The sequence below is a fragment of the Macrosteles quadrilineatus genome, unplaced genomic scaffold (assembly GCF_028750875.1).
Source record: "Macrosteles quadrilineatus isolate MER2022 unplaced genomic scaffold, UCM_ALF_1.0 Scaffold_3__2_contigs__length_128488019, whole genome shotgun sequence".
Taxonomy (NCBI): Eukaryota; Metazoa; Arthropoda; class Insecta; order Hemiptera; family Cicadellidae; genus Macrosteles; species Macrosteles quadrilineatus.
In genome coordinates, this window is record NW_026542596.1 from 66,241,527 (window position 1) to 66,265,120 (window position 23,594).

Consider the following 23,594-nt stretch of genomic DNA (forward strand, 5'->3'; position numbering starts at 1 on the left):
CTCCTCTCAATTCATCTACAGTGCTATTTATGTAGTACTTTGCCATGAATCAAAGGCTTGAATACTCCGAAAGATAGTCAATTTACAACTTCTAAACTAAAGCAAGAAAGTTGCTTAAGGAGGTGCCCACTAAATTCTGTAATGGTGAAATATTTCTTTTTAAATCCCTGACACTTATAACCAGAAACTAAAACAGTCTATTTTCCATCATAGAGTCTTATGTGCTATGAACTTTATCAATAATCCTAAGAAAAAAAATTCAAATAGAATTTCCACGAATCATGAGAATGAGATTATTACTTTATTTTTAAAGCAATCAAACAATTCAATTACCAGATGGATGAAGAAAGAAATTTGGAGGAAATGTAATTATAATGATTTATTGGAAAATACTAATTATTATGAATTTATTCACAAAGATGAGCAAACTGATGATTTAAAAATCAGCAGATTGCAATAATTTAATCATTTAATGTACAATTTATTGATTTTCCCTTGATCATTTTAAGATTTTTTAGATAAATTTTTAAGATGTTATTGAAATTGTTAGTCTTTTGTTAAGAGATGTCTATCAAATCAAGAAAAGATAGTGAGAACATTGTTTGTGAAAAATCTTCATGCACCCCCTTGAAGTCAACTTTAGTTGTTACAGGTTGGTTAAATAGTTCATCATGCAAATCATTTAATGAGGTAACGTTTCCTTAAACTAATAACAGTTCAACATTAAAAAGCTTTAATTAGATAACATATATAGAAAATATATAACATTTCAATGTATATACACTTAATGTACATGGATAAACATTTAATAGGATAACAAAATTACAATTAATTAAAAATAAGTTTACAACCGTGTTTGTACATATAATACATTTAGAATTACTAATATCTATATACAAAGGATGTTTCGGGCCCTAAGCTAATAAATAGAAAAGTTATTGTATCGTTATAGGTAATTGTTTGCTACTTTTTTTGAAAAGCAAGAACAAGTGGACCATGAACATTACTTAATTGAATTGCTGAATAATAGTATAATATAGAAAAATATGCAATTTTAAGGAGTTAATTGAAAAAGAATTAGTTTTTAAGATTTAATATATTTATTTAATCAAATATAAAATTTGAAAATTTTCAAACCATCCAAAGATTGTCAGATAAAAGTTTGTATTTTACTTGAGATACAACTAGTTTTTAATTATTTGAATGTTTTTGACATTTCAAATATCAATATTTATTGGTATTACAAAATTAAATATACCTGAGGAAATAATCTCTCCTCGCCATTCAATAAATAAAAAAATTCCAAAATCTTTGAGGACCTACATGCTCTTTTTATTCAAGCATATCTGACTTTAAGATGCTTTTACTGATTTGATCATGCACAACATTTTGCAATTCATGACAAGTTCAAATTCATGCTAGCAGGTACGGTATGTGATTCAAATAGTGAATTAATCAATGCAATCTCTAATATATGCATGTATATTATAAATCAAATCAAAAGTCCCTTCTTCCACTCCATACAAGTATCATGTTCAGAGGTTACAATGTCTTCCGTAACATTTTTAAATAAAATTATAGCATCGATATAAAAAAAAAGATTTAACTTAATTCAGAAGACATTCTTTTAAAGTTATTCCTCAGAATAGACGTTTTGCAAAGAGTTTAAATCATTTTCATATACTGTAATTTTATTGCATATCATAGTAATTAGTAATGTTTCTACAATTTAAACAATTCTTAGTAAAAAAGTCTTGGGCTTATATTTTTCAAAAAGCACATTTTTTACACCTGCTATTATAATCTTGGACATAATTTTTATCTTGCTATGTTTTGTTTACAAATATATTTGTCAAAATATAACTACTGATTATTAATTTTTCTTTTGAAAAATTCACTGCAATATAAATAACACTAAAAGTACACGTAAGAAAACCTATTAAAAAACATTAAGAGGAACAATGAAAAACGGAATGCTACATAAACTGGAATGTCTAGACCACAATTTAAAATCTGCTTTACAAACAACGAAATCTTAAATATTAAAAACTTTATACAATGGATACTATTGCATTATAAAAGAACATGAAAATTAACGTTTACTGTCGCGACATAGAGGTTGTATGAAGTGGAGAGAAGTAGGAGCGCTCAGGGCGTTCTGGAGCTGAGGAAGGCTGGGTCGACTGAGGCGACTTTAGCGGTTAGGAACGCATGCATGCAGAACAGCAACCCTTGTAAAGTGGGGCACTCCAGTTCCTGTAACAGGCTGCAAGCTTAGCTGACTGGCTAACAGGAGTACAAAAACAACAAAACAAATTAAATCATATATATTTTTATATATCTTCAATACATAGAATCTTCTCACCTAAAAGACTTATCTTTTAAATTGGTTTTGAACCGCCAGAATATGATTTTACTGCACAGGTAGGCATGGGTATAGCAGGAATAAAACCAGGTATATTCAGTATATGGTATGTGAAATTCAATGAATATACACTAAGAATAACTTATAACTATATTTACATAGGTCCGTGAATTGGGGCTCTCTACAAAGTAAGAACCCATAATCTTTTTTTCAAACTTAGGTTAAAATGTCTAAAATATATACAGATTTTACTTTGTTATCAATAGCCACTTTAGAGTGCAATTGTAAGCACATCTTTAGAAATTGGGCCCGGGGGCACAAGAAGTTTCAGGTTCGTTGGGGGCCCATGCTAAAGAAAGCATTTTAAATTGGGCACCAATGGAATCTTCGCTACTCTCAGTTCACATTCATGACTCATCACTGCAAATACCTCGATTGTGCTACTTGATTGTCGCTTTGTCTTATCTTGTCAGTTCGTTTTGTTCAATTGCGAGAGACAGGTTATTTGTTGGCTGTGAATTATTCGACGTGTTTTTGCTAACTATTCAATATGTGATCGTACTTATTGGGGATTTATGGGTCCCAAAATTTGAGAGAATTTTTGGGGGGAATATATTTTCAATCCTCAAGTGGATATTCAACATTCAAGGACATAAGAATTGGATTTAAGGGACATTCAATTCAGGATATTTTTTGGGATGAGATTTGTTCCATTTGTCTGAAATACCGCAGAGATCGCGAGTGACAAGACAATGTCCACGCAATCGCCAGAGTTGTTCTTGATTTTGGGGGGTTTTGCAAGCAAAAAAAGATGGTGATATCTCCGTGATTGCGGGAGTTAGTTACAGTTTTTGGGAGCACATGCGGGAGAAGATGTTTAAGAATTTGGCGTGGTCGCAGGATATGTTCACAATTTTGCCGCTGAAGATGATGATGTCCCTCCGGTTGCAGGAAAAAACTATAGTGCCGTGATTACGGATTTAAGTCATGACAAAATAGAACAATATGTAGGCCTATACAAGACTGAAAATTGTTATATCATGTTTGTAATTCATATACATTTGCAAGACATTTCCCACATTACTTCCAAACAAACTACTGTTTTCCTTGTTGCAAGGGAGGAATATACTGTTCTGTTTCATCCCGAAAATCAGTAAAGCTGGGTTTTCCTAGACGCGGAGTCGGCCAGCGGAGAGCGGACAACGGAGAGCGGAATTGAAATTAACATGGCATTCCGCTCCGCTGCTAGGAAAACAGTAACATTAAATTACCTAAGACCAGCTGAGTCCGCTCTCCGCGTTCCTCTCTCCGCTGGCCGACTCCGCACCTAGGAAAACCCGGCTTAAGGAAGAAATGTCAAAGGAGTTTTTTACACTGAAACAGACCACCGAGGCAATGGAGTTTGGCGGCAGGCTTATGAGATTATAATTAATTTTTATAACAGTCTGATACTCATTTTATATAACCCTTTGGTCTTTTTCCTCTAATTTATCAGCATACCCATTCCTCCCAAAACAGATAGTTTTAGACGGTAATCAGTAATCTATCTTTTTCGGTAATCCAGAACTGTTAGAAGTACTGTAACAGTTAAAATTGTTTTTAAAATAAACTATTGACTAAGAATATATATTCAAAATCTTAGTAATTATAATATTATACCAAACAAAATATAAGCAATTAAAGAATGTAAAACAATACCAAGTAACCAAGCTAATTTAAATATTTTAAGTTTATTTTTTACATATTGTTAACCAGCCCAACTCTTATAAATATAAAGTTTTGTATTGCAAAAGAACACCAATTTTGTCTATAACTTTTTATAATGTTGTATCTTCTAACTAAAACTGTTGTGTACAGTGAATAAAATGTCATATACAGATTGTGTTACATTATCAAATAATATCTTAATCTATGTATTTTAATAAAAAAATTTTAGGAAAATTTATAAAAAACATGTATATACAAAATATGTGATTGTGCATTTGCTTGTAGGAACCCTATGACTAGACTAGTGGTGGTAAGTGTAGTGGACAGTGGGCTCGTAAGATGAGTGGATCTGTGTGGAACTACACTTCAACAAGATTACTGCAGCCCAGGGTGGAGGGGGGCCATATCTGTGTGGAGGAAATGTAAAAGAAATCACATTGATTAACTTTTAAGAAGAAATATACTTGAGGATATGTCAAAATGTTAAGAAATTAACTATGTGGGAAAGGCACAATTATGTAACTACTGACAGATAAGTTTTATGTGATATCTCCAGAGATTAGTTTAATTGTACTCAAAATTTTAATTTATAAACTAACAATGAACATTTCAAAATTTAATTGAATTTGTTTACAATTAGATGCCTATATTTAACGAATAAGGTGTCCATGTTATCTGCAATCTTAGGATCATATGCATAGGCAGTGCACGCAAGGGCGTAGCCAGGGGGTGCTGAAAGTGCTCCAGCACCCCACGAAATTCTCGTAAAATTACGTTTTTAACATATAACTGAGGCTTTTTTAACCTGTTCAATAAACCTGTGTTGATGTCATGCCTTTTGGTTTGTCAAACGAATGAGCGAGGTTAGTTGGCACGGACCATACACAGCGGCAATGTCAGTGTTTCACCAGAACAGAACAAGAACTGGATGTAATGGTGAGCTTGCCCAATAATAACTATAAGATTGTAATTTGTATTAGTTTTAAAAAATCAAAAAAAATTGATGCCATGGCTTCAAAGCAATTAACAATGTTAACTTTTAAACTAATACAAATCACAATCTTAGTTATTATTTCTTTATTTTTAGTGAATTTGACTGTGTTAGTATGGTTAATTGTCGAACGGTAAAGGTAAGGAACTAAGTCTTACACTTCAATCTTACATTTTACTATGGTCCGTAATGAATCAAAATAAGATATTTAAAATGCTCAAATTGCCTTAAAACTACAATTTTGCTCAAAAATTTTCAAAATAATATTCCCTGGGTTGCTAACCCTTCCAAAGCCCCCTGAAGAACCTTAAATGTCAGCACCCCCCAAAAGAAAATCCTGGTTATTCCCTTGTGCACAGTGGCTAGAAACTCTATCGTTTCATATTTATTCTAAAGAGATTATTTATTCTAAATATTTAATGAAAACTTAATTTACTCATTGAAAAGATTGTACAGTATTAGGTTTATTAATTACGTCCTTTTTCAAACTTCAGTGGAGTTTTGATGGGCAGACTTATTTGGACTACCGGTATTTATATACAAAAGGCAATTAATTAATTTTGTTGTTTTGAGCTTCTGCAGGAAGATATAAATGGTGTTCATATGGTAGAGCTTCCTAGCCAGCACTAAACCTGAAGTTTGATTATTTTTTAGCTCTAACCTTCATTGGTCGAGAGTTTGGAATTATGTCAATGACAGTCAAATATTCTAATTATTGAACATAGTGTAAGGTTTGTGCTTCTTGTGCCATAGTGAGTTGCTTTTAAGAAAACCCCTAAATTATAGTCATACATGTTTTATCATAGCCTATTCAAACTTGGTGTTATCTTAACTTAATACATCCATTACCTTAGTCTCTATGGCTTTTGTTTCTGAGTCCTGGAAGTGCAGTTTGAGTCTACTCTTGCCATCGTCTGACGAGCCTCTCAGCTGGGAGAACTTGTACTGCCAGGAGTACGTCCGGGCCTGGATGTCGTACAGCGCAAACCCAAGGTTCCAGTCTAGAGTGAGGCCAGCGCTGGTGCCTCCGTTGGCTGTCGTCACGTTGAAGGTTTTACTCTGGAAACCAGTATTGAGATACAGTATATAGTAATGAGACATACGCTTCAACCTAGTTGAGTTGCTAGTGACAGCTGAGATTGTTTAATGTTTAAGGTTGTTTGGTATTGGAATATCTAGGGTGTCGTTCCCCGTCAGCTAATTGAAAAAGAGAGTTTGAAAGAGGGTATAAATACCATTTAGGTATAAAAATCTACAGATTGCATTCAGTAGGTGATTACTGTAGTTTTAAACTACCTATAACTAGTAACTAGTTTTTGTAAAAAATTGCTGCATTCTTAACCCTTCCCGGACGGGCGAAATCGTGATATAGGACGGGAAGAAATTAGAGAAAAAAATAAAAATTTATTTTCCTTTTTTGTGTTTGGTTATACATGTATACATGAAATAAACACAATAGAACACTTCATAATGTCAAAATAATTTTTTTACTTGTTTTTAAATATGCGGATATATCCGCTACCCGTCTGCGGATGAGTAGAAAAGCAGCGGATATATCCGCACACCCGTCTTTGAAGATATGACCATGACAACGTTAGGCAATAAATAAAGAACAATATGTAAACAATAAATAAAGACAACGTAGTGTTGAGCGCGAAACGTCGAGGGGGAGCGTAGGAGAGGTGGGTGGTGCGAGGGGAGAGGGTGAGGAGCGGGAGAGGGTAGGCGCATGAAAGAGGGGGGAGTGCGGGAGAGAGAGCGCATCCATGGAGAGAGCAGGAAAGTGGCGCCTTGGTACCGCGAAACATCTGGTTACTGCTCAAGCACCTGCCTGCCAGTCTGTCTGAAAAGAAGGCGGATTTATCCGCTTCCCGTCCGGAACATCAAAAACCATAAGCGGATATATCCGTCACCCGTCCTTTATCGCCAAAGACTTAGGCGGATATATCCATCACCCGTCCGGGAAGGATTCAACTATAAAAATGTCTTTTTTTTGCTAAATTTGTAACTAGTTGCTAAGTCTAATCTGAGGATAATTAAGCAAGTTTTTAGACCATTTCAATATTCTGGTATATTTTAGAGGCTCAACTTTTTAATAACAAGTGTTCATTAAACTGTACGTTCTACTGAATGCCAGTCCCAGGAGTTTCAAACATATAAACTGTTCTTTTGCAAAAACAAATTCAAAACAATCATGTAGGAATAACTACATTGACAGTACAGCGGACTCCTCAACTGTATAGTTATGAAGATTCAGAGTGTATTATAAATTCTGAGGGACTCCAGAGAATACACTAGGATTCCTGTATGGATAAACAACTGAAATGAGTGGGTAACAGGCAGGATGGTAAGGAGGAATATAAATGGTCTTCCTTTTTACTCTTCCAAAACCCGCATCTAAAAACTAAATTACCCAAATACTACTTATAATAACCCAACTGACCCCCAGTTTCATGACAGCCGCACAAACAGAACAATGCCATGCACTCTCTATCCTTAGCAGCTCTTGCCGAGTCTCCACGCTGAAGTAGCGAGACTCCTGACCCGATGTCTGGATCAGGAAACAATGTTGTCTCTCGTCCACGTTCTCCGAGTCTTTGATGACCCGCAACATCGACTGGTATACTTTGAACACCGTCTTGCACTCGAGCCAGTCCCCGATGTTGAGCTGAAAGTCACAAAGTTTGTATCATGATTCATAAGGACCTGGTAAGTAGTCAGATAAGGTGTGTCTATGAGAAGGATACAATTAAAAAGTACTAAGATTTGGATGTTATTAATGAACTCCTTTGAATAATCCGAAAATTTGAAAGATCTGTAAAAAGAGTATTTTATTGTTTGTTTTTTAGAATATTTAATTAAGTCCCTGATATGGTTAAAATTTCAATTTAAACATTGTTGCCCCAAGACTGATTGTACAATAATATAATAGGTAACGTACCTTTTGTCCGTCTTTGGTATCTAACCTGTAGTCTAAGGATGACTAGTATTTGGTCAAAAGATTGATTTTCAAAATTACATCATAGTCCATAAATCCAACAGAAGTCTTCACAAATACATAGATGCACATCGACACATACAGATATCGAAGTTCACATTTATACACAGAAAACATTTCAATAACGGTTGGCCGGTCACATTTCATTGCGGGACAACCCGACGCAGGCTGCACGGCAGACAAGACGGAACTCACTTGATGAGGATTTGAAAATGGGTCTTTGACCCGAAGCTAGTCAACCCTAGACTACAATTTTGAGACTGAAGATGGACAAAAGGTATATAATCTACTAAAATATTGAATTTCAAAGTGTAATGACTATCAATTATCAATTATCAATTATCAATTAGTTAAGATGGGGACGCCACTATGTGCGTATTTTAACCCAAATATGAGTGAAGGATGAGTGTAGGATGAGTGGCGCGATCTTGTAGTCTTGTTAGTGACTAAGGCCGACATGTTCCTTAGACACAGCTGTTAATTAATAGCCCATACAGCTAATGGCAACTAAGGGACCTACAGTTTATAGTGGAATCCGAACCACATTTTTCCTTGTAATTTACGAATTGGTCTAATTATCAGGATAGTACTGCGGATAGTCGTAGTACTCACTAGTGCGGACGTTAATCCACACCAGGGAGCATCGCATCCACAGTGCATCCCTATAAATATCCACAATTCGTGACCTCCTAGTAGCTGGATTACAGGACGACGCCACCCGTCCCAGTCAAGTTAAGCTTCAAGTTTAAAATTGTGATGTTTTTTTTATTGGGTACCCGGGTCTTAAGCCAGACACATCCAAGGAGTTTAAAAATGCAGCCGTAAGCTAGGTGGCTTGTATTTGTTTGTGATTGGGTGAGGAAAACCTTAAGATCTGAAACTTTCAGGTGGTATTTTTTTAATGAGTCCGTGGCTAGCGCAATTAACTGTGAAACAAACACAGCAGTTCCATCGGATCTAGTTCCCGTGCCACCACTTAAGATTTGTAGTACAGATAATTCTTGTAATGCTAGATACATCCTATGCACAGGCTTCAGGTGTATGTAGATTGTGAGTGGACAAATAAAGGTTAAAAGAGGCCTTGGGTTGATCTACTCACTCACCGGAGGTGACTCAAACAGCAGCACGTCTGTGCCTTTGAGAGTGAGGAAGCGCGGCCGGTAGCTCTGCCACGGCTGGTTGTTGTTGAGGATTCCCTCATTCACCCAACCCATGTACTCGATTCTCTCTGCTGCTGGGAAGTTTCTGTTGTACAGTTTCATCTGCAGAAATGTCACATTTAAAATTATAATAGATAGGTTGAGAAGATTGGATTGAGTCAGGCTGAGATGGACAAGAGGTGGCTGTTGGTTACATTGGATCAGATGAATGGCGTTATGAATCTTTTTTATCTTAAAGACTAATTACTCTGAACTTCTAAATTAGAATAGTTTTTACAACGCCAACACACCATGCAAAATACTAATAAATGCGTATTGGTGAAGATGAGAGAATAATGAGTGATAAATAAATGTGATAATAGCATTGCTACTGACTAAGATCACATTGTATCTTTAGCCAGGATCATTTTCGCCCAAAGACAAGCTGGATCAAGGGTATGAAAGGTATGCCCAGAGCCGGTCTTAGGGTAAAAAGACAGCGGAGCAGGGCAGGTAGCTGGTAGCCTGGCTGGTCGCTTCCTCGCTTACTGCGATCTAAAATTAAAGCACGCGTTGTTATGGGTACGCACACAGTCGCGCCTAGCAGGTAGTCGAGAGGGTAGCAGTAAGCTAGGCGGCAAGCTAGAAGAATTGCCAAGTCGATTGTTTTGGAGCTGCAAGCGGGAAAGGCTCGACTGGGGCATGCGTAAATAGCAGAACTTGACAGCCATGTGTTCACGGGTTCACAAGTTCAACGCAGACTCTTTCACTGTGCATTCTTTGTATACGGAGTGTTGTTTATTTTAGTTGATTTAATTGGTTGTTGTTTTGTTTACATGAAATACAATAATGGACGTAGACAAATTGATATCAGAGGTTTTATCCGTGTGCCTTTGTGGAACCAAGCCCATCCGGACCACCACAACCGTCACGTACTCAACGATCTGTAGAATGAAATAGCAAATGAACTATGATTCAAACATAAGTTTATTCTATCATACTAATATTATAAGTGATAATATTAGTATCGGCGGCTGACAAGCGACTGTGTGTATGTCCCAGCTTCAGGTAACCAGCCGTAATGCGTGGACCAGTGTATATGCGAGTATGCGACCTGCTCGGCTCCACTGTGTTTTTACCCTTAGGCAGGTGCGAAAGGTACGACTGCAAAGGGCCCCACACCTAGGGGGATCCTTAGCTTGAGGCAAAAATACAAACAAATTCTAAAAGTCTGCGAATTTTATGTACGTTAATTATGAAAAAGAAAAACGGGAGAGTATGAATACTAATATTATACATTGAAGATTTTTTTTATGTAGGATGCTACATTTTTGTAGTAAGGGGCTTCGCTCTGAATGTTTGCACTGGACCTCACACCACACAAGGCCCGGCTGTGGGTATGGCTGTGCAGCTGGTCCAATTTTGAACGATTAAACAGATTTAGACTTTTCTAGGAATCAAACCGGCAACCTCATAGTTATGAGGCAAGCAAAATAAACCACTCAGTTAGGGTTGACTTCTCCACAAAACAAGAGGGTCCAGAAAGACCTTTAAATGGAGGCAGTGAACATCTAGCTTGGAACTAGACATTTTTTTCAGATTGCTCAGCCATTGATACTCACTTGTAAGTGGGTAAGTCCCATGATATTGTCTGTGATGTATTTAAGCCACTGGGAGAGTATAGCTGCATCGTCACAATGCACGACTCCTGTGCTGGAGCCATTCAAACCTCTAACTTCAAACGCATTTGGTCGCAGCTTGTCGGTGCCGAAAATGTAGCGGGTAACATACGCCATCATCAGAGGAACTGGAAACCATTCAATAGTGTTAAACATCGGGTAAATGTATCTTTTGGTTTTAATTTTTTGCCTTTAGTATCATACGGAAATTGCACTACAAGTTAATAGGCATATTACAGACTTTGGTGTACTTTGTCTTATCAAAAATGTTCTTTAAAATGATTGAATATTAATAATAATATATTATATATTATTGAATATTATTTGGGTTTCCTATAATATAAAATTCTACAAGTTATTATTGTGATACAGCCATCTAGTTTAAATCATGCAACTGTGTAATATTTTAAAAAACCCCAAACAACTATTCTGGCTGGTTCATACCTCTTTTTAAAGCTCAGTCTTGTTGTAATATCAAAAGTTTGACTCATCCACCAAGTTGTATCATCTCAATAACCAAACTGTGATTTAAGGATGAGCATCGATAGGTCAACCGTTGATGTTTTTGTACTCTCCAGTAATAGAAAACATCAATATTAATGGCCAAAAACATATCTGTTTGACAAAAACATCGATGTTTGACAAAAACATCAATGTAACAAAACCTTCGGTAACCTACCATACTGTCAATGTAAAAAACATAGAATATCGATAGAAAAACATCGATGTAACAAAACCATTGGTAACCTACCATACCGTCCATGTAAAAGACATCGAACATCGATAGAAAAAGGTCGATGTTTCCAAAACATTGACTATTGATGCTCACCCCTACTACTGTGATGTGACCAAATTGTGTTCTGTGATAAGAGTTGTATGATCTCAATCACCAAGTTGTGTGGTGGATTGTGCTCTGTGATTAGAGCTGTGCAATTTAAAGCATAATTCATTTAAATCCTGTATTAGGTAATGTGTCCATTAACAGATAAGTATATGGACATAACAAATGTAGGAAAGTGTTGTTTGAAGTTTGCAGAAGGCTGTGTACATGCCAACACAAGAATGGTAGTGTTTGTCTGTTTGGAAAAGAGTGAGGGTTCTGAGAGATTTTTTTTGTGTGAATTGGGCTGACTGCCAGAGATTGCCAAACTTATAGGGTCATCTCTAAGACCGCCATCAACAAAGGTAAACCCTGTTAGTAGGTGGCATCCCTTAATTCATAGAGAGTCTTCATAAGGGATTTTGTCAAAGTAAAATAAAATTACAAGTGCTAACTTAAATGTGCAACAATTCTACTTTAAAGATCTAACTGATCTTTAAATCCATCACACACTTGTACACATTTATATTACTGCCTCAGCCCCATTGTCAACTTGAGGTGTACCCCCTTCTCCCCTCCCTGTACAAGACTTACTTGCAACTCAACTGCATGGTGTACCTCAAGGCTAATATAAATAAGTAATAAGTGTATAGTAGTTGTTTTTTCTTCAAGAAGCTCACAGGACTTGAATCAGAATTTATACGCTGAATACTAATAGACGCCTGCAGATATGAAAATAAACCACCTAGCCCTCAAAAAATTCCTACAAAAGGATTTTTTTCGTTTTTTGGTAGGGTTAGGTGTGCTGATTAACATACCAAAAGTTTACCAAAGTTTGACAACTGGAAAGGTCTCAATTTCAAGATGGCGTCCAAGATAGTGTCAAATATCAAACTTCTACAAATTTAATCCCAAAGGAGTGGTTAGAGTCTACTTATTCGTTTACAGGGTCCCTAAACTTAAATGAAACATATATATTATACATAAATTTCAATTTAAAAACAAACAATCACAATATTTTATCATGTTTGAGTAGTTATAGTATTATTTTTTAACTCAAAAAGCCTAATAAAAACTAGGCTCTAATTTATTTTTCATTTGACTTAAACTAAATTGTTCTAAAAAACGTTCACCTAATTTTAGACAAATACATTACCAGTAAGTAAACATCCCTAATGATACATTTTTATTAAAAAAAGCCTCACAAAATAAAACTTGTATAATTTAATTAAAGTAATACGAAAATGGCTATGTTAAAAATATTTTCATCGTAAACAGTGAGGTTGACATTTTTATAGGTTTTTTCCTTCAGTATGCCTACTTTTTTTAGGGCACCTTAAATATTACATATAAAATACATTAAAAGAGGGTAAGTGTAATAATAAATAGGCTTACTTCCTAGCAGAAGTCTACGGAAATAAAGAAATGTCATAATTTTACTGAATTCAGCAAGAAAATAATACAGTTTTTTCAGGTAAGTATTTTGTAAATAAATTTCACATTTACAGTTGGCTAACCTGTTTATTGTTTACTCATGTTTATTATGTAATGAGTTCTGATTTCGTAAACAAAACTTAATGTCCTATATGCTTAGAAGATTTATATTGTTCTACAGACACTTTACAAGTTCGTCAAAAGGGAGTTGAAGGAATAAACAAAGCAGGTTTGGAAAGAGGAGGATAATTAATTGTGTGTGTACCCAGGAGATAAAGTTCACGCGAAATGCAGACAGCGGTATATTAATAAGAAGGACAAAGAAATTAAAGCTCGGAATAAATTAGAAATGTTAAAGAGAAGCGCTAGGGTATCTCGGTCCCTTCAACAGCCAAACAGACTGTCTCTTCTGCGGTACTGCAGTCACAGAAAGAAGTTCTAGTGCTAGCTGTAAAGACAGAAGAATTTTTAAAAACAATAAAGTAGTAGTCGATTGCACGAATGGCTATTGTGAGAGGAAGAATAGAATATTACGGACATGATCTGATCGCCGCTAACTGTGTTCACCACCACTCCTGTAGCAGTAACTTTCGTTTTCTTTAACGTACCAGTTCAGTTTCAAAATGGACAAACTGCGAAAAAAAGTAAGCCCAGACGACCCAGAAATGAAGATCAAGAACAAACATTCCTGAAAGTATGTACACATTTAGAAACTAATGATGATGAACAACTAATAATATCTTACGTACAAGAAAAAATGGAGGAATTTCTTGAAAGAGAAGATTCAAAACCATTTGGAAGACGTTATTTGAAAGAACAGCTAAAACAGAAGTATGGAAATAACCTTTATTTTTCTGAAGGAGAAGGTCTTCTAGATATTGTCACAAATAGGGGAAAACATCAAATATTCTTAGATCCTATTTCAGCACACTTGAAAAGGACGAGGAATCCCAGAAAAAGGATATCATCGAAACACCAGCCCGCCCGTCTTAGGATTGATATAAATGCCTCCACTCTGTCCGTTACAGACCAGTATCCAAGTGATTCCTGAATCTGGATTCCGCCCTTTCTTTCATACCTGAATGCTTGCCGACTTTGTTAAATAGTGTTTTTGTAGGCAAAAATACGGATTGTAAGGTGGCAGGAATTGGTCATGCCATCCAAGCAGCCCGACCACGCGCTGTTGTTGCTCCTTTACAAATCGGCCTGGCAGTTCAGGTACACCATCTATATCGATCTCAATTTCTTTTCGATACTTTACATGCCATGGGATTTATTTCTGCATAGAAAGAAGTTCTGAGTTTTGAAAAGAATGCGGCTGATTCGGTTACTCCAGATTTGTACAAACCATAAAGTCTGACATTAATGGGATTAAACAAATAATGGGCAAGAACTTGTGTTCGCAATCCATGCATTCACCGGATGTGATTCAACATCGCACATATTCAGTGTAGGAAAGAAGTCAGCATTCAAGAGGCTTATTAGCAGAAATGCAACGATTTTAAGATTGTGCAAATTTGTTTCTAACTCCGAAAAAACACTGACATATAGATGTTCGGAAGCAAAGTAATGGCAGTTTTATTTGGGGGCAGAAGTGCCGATTCCCTAACTTCATTGCACTGTAAACTCTTAAGTAAAAAGATTGTTTCTGCTACCTACATCATTTTTACTCCAGAACAACTTCCTCCAACCGAGTCTTCAACAAAATACCATTGCCTAAGAGTGTATTTTTAAATCATGAATTGGACTGGAATGGAAAAAAATATGAATGCTATTAATTGGGAATGGAAGCTAGAGAGCAATAAGTATGTACCAATAATGACTAATAAACCTGTTGCACCAGAAAGTCTTCTACATATTCTACACTGCAATTGCACTACTGCATGTCGAACAATGCGATGCAGTTGCACAAAATATGGACTACCATGCTCGTCTGCATGTGGACTGTGCCAAACTGAAAACTGTGAAAATAAATTCAATGAGTCTGTTTGGGATGAAGAAGTTGACAATGAATACTTGTAAACGTACTTGTAAATGTGTTGTTTTGTAAAAAAATACATTTTTTTGTCATTTTAAATGTGTTTTTTGCATTCAGTGGCCCTGAAAACATATAGGTAGACACCAGTATTACTTTTCTAGGGCAAAAATTGCAGGCGTTAGGTAATTTACACCATATTGGACGCCATCTTGAAAATAAGGCGTTTCCGGTGGTCAAACTTTGGTAAACTTTTAGTATGCTGATCAGTACACATAATACTACAGAAAACCGCAGAAATACCTCTTGTAGGAATTTTTTGAGGGTAAAACTATAATTTCCGCCGTCTATAACCATTTTAGCTGGTAAGTTCTAGTAGCTAAATCTTTTTGGGGGTAATTTGTGTTTTTAAATCTTCAAAGTGATTTACCAGTGATGATGTCCACCCATCTGACTTGTGTCTGTGCGATGGATGATGTAGATCCATGATGGCTCAGTCTCCATCCTCCCTCCCCCTCACCAGCTGTCTCCTCCTCATTGTCCAACACTCTCTCTTCTTCATCTGCAACAACAGGAGGGTGGTTGAGAAAGTGTATCGTTTTAGAAACTATGATACTTACAAAAACACACCCACCAAGTTACGATGCCTCAAGATTTCACGTTGACACTAGCAGTACAGTGAGTTTTTTTTTATAAAAGAACTTATACATGTTTGCCATCAAGACTGATTGTACAAATATATGATATTCTACGTACCGTGTTCAGTCTAAAACAGTAGTTTGGTAACTAGTTTCAGGTTAAAGACCAATTTTCTAATCCAAAATATATCAAGTTGTTGTCCATGAAATCCGACATACGTCCTCATCAATAAATAAATACACGTTGGTACATAAAGTTCACATTTAAAACATAATCAAAAATTAATACATGGTAGGCTGGCCACATTTACACACAGTACAAAACTGACGCAGGCTGCACTACACTCGGCGGAACTATAGTCCTCGCCACCCTAAGTTGAGGCAGCCAAAGGCCGCACTAGATATTCGCCGTGCGGCCTTGGGCTGCCTCAACTTAGGGTGGCGAGGACTAAAGCTGTTCATGCCTACAGTGTATATAAAACGGTTTTAAATATGTTTTAAATGTGAACTTTAAGCATGAATGTGTATGAATTTATTGATTAAGTCGTCTATCTCGTGGACTGCAACTTGATGATTTAAATTTGAAATTGGGTCTTTGACCAGAAACTTGTAATCCCCAAACTACTTTTTTAAGACTGAAGATGGACAGAGCTAAGTAACCTATCATTTGAATAACAACATTTGTATCAGGGTGTTTTCAGAGTTTAATGTCATAGAGATAACTTTTGGTGTTGGTTGTACTTTGTTTTCTTGATTCATACATAGTCACTAATCTTCAGAGCTACCTTAATTATAAAAAATACAAAACTACATTTTACCATTCGAGGATATTCATGAGTTACTGTTGTTTTTACATTGCTAGGATTATTTTTTTAATTGTAAAATCGAGGAAGTTTTTTCTGCTATATTCTTTGTTTCAATTTAAAGGTGATGTCGATATGGATTCGAACTTGGAATAAGACCAGCTTGTACTTTGTTGCAGTTCAGTACAAGAGAGTGTCATCTACCTTGCATAAAAGGTTATTTTGCTGGAGTAAGGGTTGGGGCTCAGAGAATGGAGCTTTCCTCCAATTCTCGAATGTATAGTTCTGCTAATGAGGCAGATAGTGGCCCTTGGGTGTTGTAATATTCCCTAATTCAATCTACTAGAAAAGAACCCTGAATTCTACCATTTTTAAGACCATTTATGAAATAGAAACCAACTCTATGCAATCAGGCAATCCTGTGAAAAACCGGCAACATTACAGGTACAATTCGTGAAAACCCACCCCTCGTCCCCAGTCCGTCCACAAATGGTTGTGTATCATGATGGAAGTGCACCCGCAATGGTAATATCGACCTGTCGCGTAGCTAATGTGAAAAAAAAACAGTGAATCATAAACACCTGTAAATAGTAGAATGTAGTTCCGGTTTAGTATTTTTATAATGATTTTAAACTCTGAAGATGCCACACCTTTGGCAAAATGTGCACAAGTTGCTAAGTAAGGGCATCAATAATTCAAAGCTACAAACATAAAAATCAAATACAAATTATTTTATGAAGGGTTTCTTGAAAAAAGAATATATGTGAGAACAGCTTAGTAGTCAATTAATGGCAATGTACATGATAAGTTTTTCAGAGGATTTACCTTGCAGCATTCAGATTTGAATTTGAGTACCCTCCAACAACTCTGATACTCACATTTCATCATAGGTAAAAAATAAATTCTAATATCACCTTGAAGGTGCATTTTTACTTGTTCCTTTTTTCAAGCACAACTTTAAACCCAATCCATAGGGAAGCACCAAAACTTGTATACTTTATAACTTCCTAGTCTTCAACCAAATCCAATTTTAACTTTGCCATTACAGATTCACACAATGTGTTACTCTATTTGTTGTTCGATATTGAGGTTAAAATTTATTGGATGATTGCGTCAGCTTGGTTAGAGTTTTGTAAAATTTTACTTGTATAATTAATTATTCAACAGAAATAATTATCTGCACTGTATTTTCATCTAGGTGCCCTATAAAAAAAACAATATTAAATTGAATCACTATTGTATTTGTAGTTATTATTGGGTTATAAAAGTAAAAAAATATATTATTTTGAGGTTTTTACCATATCCAATCTTATTGTATTTTGAATCATTGCTTGCTACACCAGTTTTTATTCAAGAAAAATAGTTTAAAAAATTGTAGTTCTTATGGGATTTACTTCTAAGTACCTGGGGACCGAGCTTTGCTAGAGGAAAATCATTAGTTTACTCTGAAAGCAGTTTAGTATTGCAGATACATTAATCCACTCCCAAACTCCAAACTCACCTTCACTACCTCCTTCACCACTCCCTACGTCGTGGACCTGTTTGCCCTCCTTCCCTATACCATTTTAGAAATGCAGATACATAAATGCCACAGACAGTTCCCTCACTCTGCACTGCTAGCCTTACTACTTCCTTCACCCTTTCCTACGTCATTGACCTGTTTTCCTCCCTTCTCATAGAATTTTAGGATTGTAGATACCTTAATCTAATCCCCAATAACAGTTCCCACACTCCAGACAGCTCACCTTTACTACTTCCTTCACCACTTCCTACGTCGCGGACCTGTTTCTCTCCCTTCCCATAGCATTTTAGGATTGCAGATACCCTAATCTAATTGTCATTAACAGTTCCCACACACCGGGCTGCTTGCCTTTACTACTTCCTTCACCACTTCCTACGTCACGGACCTGTTTCCCTCCCTTCCCATAGCATTTTAGGATTGTAGATACCTTAATCTGATCGTCATATACAGTTTCCACCCTCCAGACTGCTCGCCTTTACTATTTCCTTCACCACGTCCTACGTCGTGGACCTGTTTTCCTCCCTTCCCATAGCATTTTAGGATTGTAGATACCTTAATCTAATCCTTATTAACTGTTCCCACATTTCAGACAGCTCACCTTTACTACTTCCTTCACCACTTCCTACGTCGTGGACCTGTTTTCCTACCTTCCCATTGCATTTTAAGATTGCAGATACCTTAATCTAATCGTCATATACAGTTCCCACACTCCGGACTGCTCGCCTTTACTATTTCCTTCACCACTTCCTACGTCTCAGACTTTTTTCCCACCCTTCTTATAGCATTTTGGGATTGTAGATACCTCAATCTAATCCGCATAAACAGTTCCCACACTCCGGTCAGCTCACCTAGACTACTTCCTTCACGTCACGGACCTGTTTCCCTCCCTTCCCATAGCATATCATGATTGCAGATACATTAATCTAATCGTCATAAACAGTTCCCACACTCCAGACTACTCGCCTTTACTACTTCCTTTACCACTTCCTACGTCATGGACCTGTTTCCCTCTCTTCCCGCGGCTTTTAAGGATTGCAGATACCTTAATCTAATCGTCATAAACAGTTTCCACACTCCACATTACAAACCTTTACTATAATCATTGATCAAAAAAGTCCTGCTACAATTATTATCGAGTAATCTTCAGTATAATCTTTGCTCAATATAGTAACAACTGATGTTTTTCTTTTGTACTGTATTTGTAATTTGCTAGTATACTGTGAATAGACAACTAACTTACAAGTCTTTTGTTTACTTTTTCCTTGTTATATTGAATTCAGCCAAGGCCCCACTAGAAAAAACAGGCCATGCTGCAGCGCGGGTAGCGCAACACTACGTCACAGTGGTGGATAGTTGTACTAAACTCTTACCATTAAAATCTTACAAACAGCCAGCTTGTTTATTTACCTAAAACATATGGGAATGGTGATGGCAATGAATTTATCAATGAAATCTATCCACTAGTGTGACGTCATGGATCCTGCAGCATGGCCTGCTTTTTCTATAGGTCGGCCGCTTAGAAAACTACCTCCTCCAGCATTGGTTTAGCATTAGCGCGCAGGTCGTTTTCTAAGCGGCCGAACTATAGTGGGGCCTTGATTCAGCCAAGATGGTTACTTAGCAACCCATAAGACTAATGCTAAAAAAATTTGACTTTCAGTTTCATTTTTCTACGTAATTAGATTTTTGTTGGCAGTTCTAACTGCAGTAAACTCTTTTTTAGGCCTGGAATAAACTATTTACAACATTTGAACAAAATCGTCGGAGCCGTTTTCGAGATCTTGGTGCAAGCATACATACATACATACATACATACAAGCAAACATTGCTCATATTAGATTATAGGATAAAGTTATATTTTACATTTTAATCTTCATAGGAATAGCTGATGGGTATGTAAAAGATGTGATACTTAACTGTAGGCTATGTTTCCCTGTAGGGGTAAAAGTTGGTTTAAAAAATGAAAATAACACTTTTTAGCAATACCCTCTTGACATTGGTTATTTAAACTATGCAAGATGGAAAATAATGGAATGAGACAATCCTGAAAAGCTTTTTTACTGAACATCCGCATGAGCCAGGACCATTTACTAAATCAATCATTAGGAACAGGTGGGACAACTCCATCAAAAAGCTACTGACCTTTTGGTCATTCTTAGTTCGCTTGGACTTTTATGTGTTAACATATTGAAAACTTAGAAACACTTGCGCCTGAAAAAATTCAGCACAGTTTTTTTTAAATTTAAATTAGGACATAAATTAGGACCGACTCGTAAGCATAAACTTATTTTAACTGACTTTTCTCTGTCTCAAAACTTGTGACCTTTTGATTGTAAGGCAATCTAAAACTTCACTCTAAAACCAAATCAATAAATTTTACCTTAGAAATGAACTGTCAACTCCATAACAGTGTATATACAGTCAAGGGCTATATGTGATTGGTGGAACTCACTTGGCTTTTGCAGGAAGGGAGTAGCGGCTCTGTAGTGCTTGACGGTCAACATGACTATGTCTCCTGCGTTCCTCAGGATGTTGACTGCTTCATCGTGTTGACAAGCTGTGATCAGTTCTCCGTTGACTGGAGAACACAACAACATTGACATCAACATCAACAACAACATGGTGAAATAGCCTATGTTAAGTATCATGTAAGGCCGGGAACACCATCAGTCTTGCTTATGCAGTAGAATGGTTTATGTATACCTACTAGACTTACCAGTTTGTTAAAAAGTTGATCAAATTCCATAGCACTAAAACTACAACGACTTTAACATTAATAGTAGTTCCAAAAGTATCAGGAAAATGTGTAAAAATGATGAACCTCCAAAAAAAGCATTATACTTGATTCCACATTCACTGTGCGGTAAAAGTTACAAAATTACAGAAAACATGTTTATTGTCATGCGAGTTGATGTAAAAAGAACATCTTACTTATCTCTGTCTCTACGCTTGTTAGAGATTGGTATTCTTCTTTAATGATTAGGATTTTGACCTTAGTAATAGTACTATAAAGCATAGAAAAAAATAGAAAACTGAGCAGACTCTGATTTTTTTTGACAAGTGTTATCAACTTTCTTGTTGGACGTATGAAACAAAATTTCACCTTTAATGATGGCGTCTCCAACAAACAGTTCCCCCGTTTGGTCTGCAGCTTGGCCTTTGAATATCCTAGAGATGAGGATCGGCAGCTTGTGCTCGGCCCCTCCCTTGATGCTAAGTCCCAGACCTCCCTCCTTCTGTCTGGTCACCCCTACTATCCTCACCTGCAACAGAGGGTGGTTTTTTTTTCTTTTTATATAAAAAAAAAATTAATGTTAATCTGTGCCATTGGCATTTTTGTCGCTTTTTGTAAGCAAACGATCCAAACCCTGGTCTTTTTATTATTTAAAATTGAGGTGTTTTTAGATAGTTAGATAGTCCAATAGTCTATGGCACCTAGATTCAGAATCAATCTCGATTGGAATTAAACACTACCTGGTACCTTTGTATTTAAAGGAGTGGTGTTATAAAAAATCTTTGTATCATTGACAATATCGTATGTGAAACTTTGTGAATGTAGTAGAATATGTAAATTTTTCGTTGGGTCTACATTAGTTAGTAACAGGACTGAGGTTTGGATTGGTCCCAACAAACATTTTGGAAAATGCTTATTTTCAAGAGTCATTGGCCTCTGGATTAAGTTTGAATATTTAAAATGGTTTAAATACCTGCATTCAGTAAACCAAAATTGCTGTTTGTGGCGACTATAGTTTTGGTTCTGCTAAGTAAACATCTTCAAGCCGTACAAGGTAGTCGTTCAGGTTATTTATATCCAATGTATATGAAAGTCGTTTTTAAGTACATAAAACACACACGCACATTGATAGACAAACCTTAAACATTAAAACGAGTACTCAGGGACACAATACAGATGCGACACGACTGGGCAGAAGACGTAGTTCAAATTACTTGAACTACTGTTTATAGTTGCCACAAGCAGCAATTTTGATTACAGAATGCAGGTACTTAAACCATTAGGAAAATGCTTGAATGGTTAAAAACATAATATATTATATATATAAAAATAAAAAAATATATACAGTACCACGTAAATTGTTACTTTTTTGATGATAAGATAAATGTATGAAAAAGTAAAACAAAAGCATATTAATATCACAACTCACAACAGAAGACAACCACAGGGAATAGACTGTAATCCTGTAGTTGAATCCTGGGCGAGCTAACTGTAATGAATGTGTGAGCTCGAAATAAAAGTAATTTATACTGTCAGGCTTAACACAGGAGCAACTTTGCACCGCTAGCACTTTACAGTGGCTCACTATTAACACTTAGACTAAAATGTTCTGACAAGTTTTTTTTTTAATTGATTTAACTGATCATTTGTGCGAGGATATATACAGTGCATGTCCAGTTTAAGCCCCGGGTAGAAAAATAAATGTGTATAAAGTAAAATTTTTATGTAAATTACTTAAACTAATTCTTTGATCAACACTAAATCTTTTATAACAAATTAAATTTTAACCGAAATTAGTTTTCATAACAATTATTTCACAGGTTTTCAATCGGCATTAAATTATTTTGCAAAAAAAAAAGCAAAAGAGCAGGAAGCACAAAGTAATGGCACAAGATAAAATTATTGTGACCACCAAACAGACCGACGTAATCTGAAGACTTTGGGTTACAAGATGAAAACATATAGGTCTAATTAAAAACTAATGCGGTTTTATTCATTTTATGTATTTCATTGGATGTGTTCAATGAGAGTAATATTGTATATTTCATAACAAGAGTAGCAAGTAAGTTATTTTAGACCATAACTATTTAAATATGGTCAATAATACTTAATGATCCACTATCGTGTTTTAAACTTTGGAGGTGATAAACATTTAACAAAAAAAAACAGGTGATTTCACAATAACTATTGTTATCTACACTAGCAAAAAGTAAAATTGTTACTGGTTTCAATGGCTAGATGCAAGAAAAATGCTGTAGAAGTAGCATTCTAACTCTAAGTATGATGACAGTTCCTCACAATTTTTTTTTGTTTTGCATATTTGTACATTGCAGGGTTATTATCAATATAGCCTACTGATAAAATGTTAATTATTTGTTGTAAGAAAATATTGTTAGTTAATTATACATGTGTCTGTTTTATCTGCGAAACCTAAATGAAGGCAAGTGAAATTTGGCTCAGTTTTTGGTACTTAATTAACAATGCCAAGAGAGGAATGTTCTCAACACAGTGGTATCAAAGCTTTCTGTTTCAATGAATTCAACTGGTGACAGTGTTGTGACAGTATTGTCAAAGTCTGAATGACAGTGACTGCACAACTTCACCTCCTCAATTTTTTTGCTAAAGCCAATCCTAAATATACAAACTCTGTCAATAATTAGCATACCGGTACTGTGCAGTGCACAGTGTGCATACATCTCACAAATAACACCATATGACAGTTCAAGTTAGCTGAATTGATTGAGAATGGGATTACATGAAATCCCAACCAATTAAAACTGCAAAGGAGA

The 23,594-nt window shown here is 35.9% G+C and overlaps 1 protein-coding gene across 2 annotated transcripts in view; it reads right to left on the reverse strand.

Annotated features, from left to right (window-relative positions):
- Positions 1-1,069: 1,069 nt before the first annotated feature.
- Positions 1,070-23,594, reverse strand: part of LOC128990338 (gamma-1-syntrophin-like) — a 134,531-nt gene continuing 112,006 nt past the window's right edge. The window contains exons 4-11 of one of the 2 annotated variants that reach the window (XM_054412676.1): positions 21,175-21,334; positions 20,524-20,649; positions 15,539-15,670; positions 10,823-11,007; positions 9,165-9,323; positions 7,507-7,731; positions 5,913-6,122; positions 1,070-2,256 (exon numbers count right to left, since the gene is read on the reverse strand). In XM_054412676.1, the coding sequence (XP_054268651.1) occupies positions 2,149-2,256; positions 5,913-6,122; positions 7,507-7,731; positions 9,165-9,323; positions 10,823-11,007; positions 15,539-15,670; positions 20,524-20,649; positions 21,175-21,334 (1,305 nt within the window). In that variant the 3' untranslated portion in view covers positions 1,070-2,148. Of the gene's footprint in view, positions 2,257-4,327; positions 4,480-5,912; positions 6,123-7,506; positions 7,732-9,164; positions 9,324-10,822; positions 11,008-15,538; positions 15,671-20,523; positions 20,650-21,174; positions 21,335-23,594 lie in introns of those variants that run through there. The other variant, XM_054412677.1, reaches the window with a different exon arrangement.